This window comes from Galeopterus variegatus, unplaced genomic scaffold (assembly GCF_000696425.1).
Source record: "Galeopterus variegatus unplaced genomic scaffold, G_variegatus-3.0.2 Scaffold780, whole genome shotgun sequence".
Lineage (NCBI taxonomy): Eukaryota > Metazoa > Chordata > Mammalia > Dermoptera > Cynocephalidae > Galeopterus > Galeopterus variegatus.
The window spans coordinates 504,442-509,901 of NW_007726891.1; the positions used below are offsets into that span (position 1 = coordinate 504,442).

Genomic DNA, 5,460 nt, shown 5'->3' on the forward strand with positions numbered 1-5,460 from the left:
TCATGCAGTTCTTGAAAAAATCCTATCTCCTGTGACACTTTGGGTTTGACTCAGAAGTTCATCGGCAGGAAGTATGAAGAAATTTAAAAGTTGTGGTGGTTAGTGAATGAATCTGTGTTAAAAAAATTAAAAAATAAAAGAAAAAACCCTATCTTCGTATTATTTGTATCCATATTTTACTGATAAGGAAAGTGAGGCTCAGAGAAGTCAAGCAACTTGTCCAAAGCCACACAGCTCCTATGTGGCCAAGCAAGAATTTGGACATAGATCCATTCAACTGCAATGTCCAAGCCCTCACAATGCCTTGTCTTGGGTGAACTAGCAATTAAATGTTAAACTCTGTTTCAATGCAAACCAGGTTCAGAGTTGGCAGTGATTAGTGAGAGACAGAGTGGTTAGCTAAGGCTTCAAGGATGAGGGGATGGGGGAGCAAATGTGCCCAAGAGAGGGCTGTTTTAAACAAGAGGCCAAATCCTGCTGCAGGCAAGTGGGAGCCACTGAAGACGCTTGAGCAGTGACTGATGTGATAGAAGGGATGTTTTGAGGAATTCATTTGGAGGCAGGATATGTACGAGATATTCTAAAGGGGAGAAAGAAAGGAAGCAGGAAGCCAGTTTGGAAGTGACTGCAGAAACCCAAGTGTGGGGTGATAAGGGCTTAATTAGGATGGTGAATTTTGGAGGAGCATTCCTAAGAAAGAGAGAACAGGGCTTGACCATGCGCTGAACAGAAAGGAAGAAGGAGAAGGCAATGAGGGCACCAGTGTTTCTTGTTGGCAGAAGATGGATAAAAGTCCAGTAGAAATGGACTCATCTTGTGAACTCTCTCAAAATCAGCATATAGAAAAGACACTTGCACTCTGACTTCTCCAGAATATCAAGTGTAGGTCTTTAGCAGATAAAAACCACCTCTCCATTTTCCCATCCATAAAACGGTCTTTAGAGATTACGGACACCAACTCTAAACCTTTCACGAACTTCATAGAATGAAACTTCAGGAATCTCTTATGTGACTTCCCTGTCATCAGAATTGCCAGATTTTCCATCTAAAATGTGGTAATTGAAAACAAAAGACTCTATATAATCTTAAGCACAAGGCTTTGCCATCAGACAAACTAAGGTTTGAATTCCGATTCTGCCATTTGCTATTGTTTGATGTTGGGCAAATCTATTTTTACATTCTTTCTGGTTTTCATACTGGGGAATAATAGCACCTAACATCCAGGGATGTTATAAAGGGATGTTGTAAGGATAAAATGAGATAATGCTTAGAGCCGTGCCTAGAAGACAGTAACCATTTTTTTTAAGTACCTAGTGACCACGAGTCACCCACTTGCAAATCATAATGACCATAAAAGAGCAATGCACAGCTGTAGCTTTACGTGTTCGGGGAGCTGGAGACGGCAACTGCTTAGGGAGTGGAAATTTCCCCGTTTCTCAGGAAATGAGTATTTGCTTTTAGCTTCCCTCTACCCCATATCCCATTGGTCACAGCTGTCTTTATGGGCTAAAATAAATGATTTGAAGTGATATGACAAACTGATGCTGCTTTCAGAGACCTTTGTAACCAAGGCATTTGTTTCTTAGCAACCTCGTAAATGTCCAGCTGCAAAGACCCGTGTCTACAAATTGCTGTCAACCAGAGAAATGACTGTAACTTCCTTGGTGCTGAAGTGAGAAGAGTATACTTCATTTGGGGTCCAAGTTATCACCCCCATGAGGAAAAGTTTGGGGAAGGTGATTACTTGTGTGGGGCCATTGCTCATTACTAATTTGGGCATTAGTCATTTCTTGCTGATCTGGCTGACCAGCCAAGGGACACAGAAATGGCTTAGCACTAGTGGCAGTGATCACTGTCCAACCAAGTAAATTACTCTGGGAAAAGCCATTTTTCAGAGGAGAGAGAGGACATCTATTTTGGCTGGCTCCTTAGTGTCCCTCCACAGAAGCATGGAGGACAGTTTTCATTTAAAGAAAATTTTGCTAGCCAGGGGCTCTCAAATAAGGTATCAGGACAATGAATATGATGTGATATGGTGTCTGATGCGTCTCAATTCTGTATCCCTTTATTGCACTTTATTTTTTCAAAGCACTTATCATTCCCTAAAATGATATAATCTGTTTTTATATCTATTGTTGGTCTACACAGAAGAATGTAAACTTCAAGAGGGCAGGGACTTCATCTGCATAGTAGAGTGGTTAACAGTGAGGACTTCAGAGCTAGACTTCCTGGGTTCCAATCCTAGCTCTGCCACTTACTTGCTGTGAACACTTGTGCAAGCTATTTAAATTCTCTGTGCTTCAGTCTCCTTATCTTTAAAAAGGGGACTATAATAATATCCATATCAAAATGTTTATGATTAAATGAGGCAGCATGTGTAAATTGCTTAGAATAGTAAGTTCTTTGTATATGGTAAACATGCCTTAAAAATTTCAGCTATCATTATTATAACTTACTGCTGTATCAAATTCACCTGGAGCAGAATCTGATCAACAAATATTTGTTAAATATCAAAAGAATAAAATACTGAATTTGTAGATAAATTTTATTGAAAAGAAACTAAATTGGAATGTACTGAAGTTTTGTCTCTGATAGTTACTTCTACTCCCTCACCTTCTAATGTATTTTCTTGAATGGGAGAGAGAAAGGGGTAGAGTCACAGTCAGCAAGGCTAGAACTGTGTACCACCCGGGACAGGACATGCACGTGATAGGACGCTGTGGCTCAAGGTGTTTGCAAAATCACATGTAACACCAAGATTCGACAGTTGCCTTCCTAAGGCCTATGTAACTTAAACTTCCCAATTCTCAACTGCATGACGTTGCAACGTGTGCTTTCTTCTTTTGGACTTTCTTTGTTCCTGCTCTTGTCTTCCTTCCCTTTCTCCTTTGACACTGTTCTTCAGTGACCTCTGTGCCTCTCTCCCTTACCAGTTCCTTCCCTAAGATCAAAGCAAGTTCCAGCATATTTTCCATTTCTTATAGAGCAGTAGGAGGCGAGGGTCACCCAGGAAAAAATGGTAGCATCTTCTGTTGGTCAAATTCCAATTCTATCATGTGTAGGGTTGTCTATTTATCCCAGTTTTCCCAGGAGTGCCCCAGTTTCCATCTCCTATTCCTCCTGTCAATCTCAAATGTGCTCTAGAGTGGAATATATGGATACCCTACCCATAGGTTAGCACATACCAAGCAGCATCACTTAGCATCGTTCACTGCTGCTATAGCTTGGGGAAGGGCTGGAGGCTGGAAATATAGGGTGGATCAGCTTAGCCAAACATGGAGACTGCCTTCCAGGGCAGAGAGGCCAGGAGCTAATAAGAAGCTGATTTGCAAGGGGGCCATCTGGTTCAGGGGAGCCTCTGTTCTCTAGGATTCCTGGACTGCAGTCTGGCCAGCCTGCTTGGCAGACTGGCTGACAGTAGAGGAAGCCACTTTCCAAAAGCCCAGGCCCTGGCCAGACTTTCCTTTTCATGCCCCAGCAATGGGAATTGATAACTCAGGCTTACAACCAGGGACATCTAGTCCTCTGTTCCAGGACACTGTTGTGATCAATCCAGGACATAGGGATGCTCGGGGGACCGTGCTGTGTTTGGTTGACTAAAGACTGCTTCATAGCACATTCTATCTAACAGGTCTTCAAAAGCCCTGAAAGGGGATTAGGAGGCACATGACCAAATACCAATAGAAAGATGTATCTGTGCACAGGCTGGCTGCAGGAGGAACTTTGTCTCCCAAGGCAGCTGTGTCTCTTGCAGCTACCCAGAGGGTGATAGCACAGTAACCCAAAATAAACACTCTCCCCGCCCCAAGTTCTCTCTTCTTCTCTGGCCTTTGAAAAATAACCCATGTTGGCACGCAGTGTGAGGGCTGTGCCTTTGAGTCATCAGTCATACCCAAAAGTGGCATGAAAATGCAACTTTTACGAGAGCTCTAGAGGCAAAGAAATAAACCACGGCAAATATTTGACTGATCCAATTATAAATCTCTCCACTTCTTGGCAGAGACTGAGGAGAAATGGTAATTAAGATAACTTAGTGGGTTTCCAGAGGAGCTGCAGGAGAGCAGAGGAGGCTGGACCATGGAGCGGGGCCTGTCATTTTCCCAGAAGGGAAGGTGGCCATGGGCAGGGAGTGCGCAGCCCAGAGATGCTTCTGGAAGCCACCCTGCTACACATCTGCCAAAGAGGGCAAGGTTAAAGACAGACTCATTGCCCTTCAGGAAGATGTTATTACTGGGTCCAGGACCCCAGGAAAGCGGGGAAACAACTTTATTGCTATTTGGAACGTCTGTCGGAGAGGGTCCCGCGGACGGGAAAAGCAATCATTGCTGACATTTCCCGCGATGGCCTGCCGCTCTCGGCGCTGGCAGCCTCCCGGCCCCGACGTCTGATGCTGATTCTCGCTCAGATGGCAGGGCATGCTCAGCAGTTGGTGGGATCGCGGGCAAGCAGAGTGTGTGAGTGAGGGCTGCTTGAAGCCACATTACCAGAGGGTCTGGTCGCCTCTGGTGACAGTGGGAACGACTTAGCAGTGGTGGGTCACTCACCGGGGCCTGTTTATCTCCCTTTGCCTCTAGCCAGGCCCGTGGCAATGTGCGCTGGGCTGATTCCTCATCAAAGCTCAGCGCAACTTCTTTGTTCTCTTTCAAAGGGGCTGTCTGAGTGCTAAGGGAAAGGTGGAGGCTGACAGTTGTGCTCCAGTGAGGGGTGGGTACCCTGAACCCAGCCCGGCCTGTCTTTTTCAGGACTCCCTGCTCAGTTCCCACTTTCAGTATCTGAGTCACTTAACTAGATATGAATGGCCCAGCTGCAGGCGCTGCTCGGGCCACAGGGAGAATGAGCCTCTAAGCTTCTGGACAGGAAGTCGCATCTGCATGTCCAGACCGTGTGTAGCAATGCCTTGTGCCAGGCTCCACAGGTGAGAATCAAGCAGATCAAAGACAGGGAGGAACCAAACTGGGTTCTGTAAATTCAGGAGCTGGGGAGAATTCATTTTCGAGGGTAGAATTCTTGATTCTTTCATTACAAGTCCTCTTGCGGCAGTGGAAAAAGTAATCGTCAAAAATAAGAGCCTATTTTGGTCTGAGCACTTGCTATGTGCCAGGCATAGTGGAAAATGCTGATGTGTATTACTGCATTCCATCCTCCTGGGAACCCTGGTCTCATCTCCAATTCTCAGGAGAAAACAATGGCTGCTACAGAAACTATGGAGTATATCCAGTGCCACTGAGCATGGTTGGTGGCCAAGCAAGAACTCGAACTTGGATTTGCATGAGTCTTATCAACTATGAGAGTTTGCTACAAGTTTTCCAAGAACCTGGCTTTAGCTGCCAGCATATCTGGTGGCTGGTCTGGTTTGTAAGTCCCTTCAAATGCCACTGAGCAGAAAAGGGGAAGGAAGGAAGAACTCAGCAGTATTAGGGTCAGACTTGGGCCCAGCAGGTTGGCCGCCTGAGGACAGGG

General features: G+C 45.2%; 1 protein-coding gene across 1 annotated transcript in view; it reads right to left on the reverse strand.

Annotated features, from left to right (window-relative positions):
• Window positions 1–4,662, reverse strand: part of TENM2 (teneurin transmembrane protein 2) — a gene marked incomplete at its 5' end in the record, with an annotated part of 173,606 nt that extends 168,944 nt beyond the window's left edge. The window contains one exon of the mRNA XM_008572405.1: window positions 4,545–4,662. Within this exon, the coding sequence (XP_008570627.1) occupies window positions 4,545–4,662 (118 nt within the window). The remainder of the gene's footprint in view (window positions 1–4,544) is intronic.
• Between the last annotated feature and the right edge of the window lie 798 nt (window positions 4,663–5,460).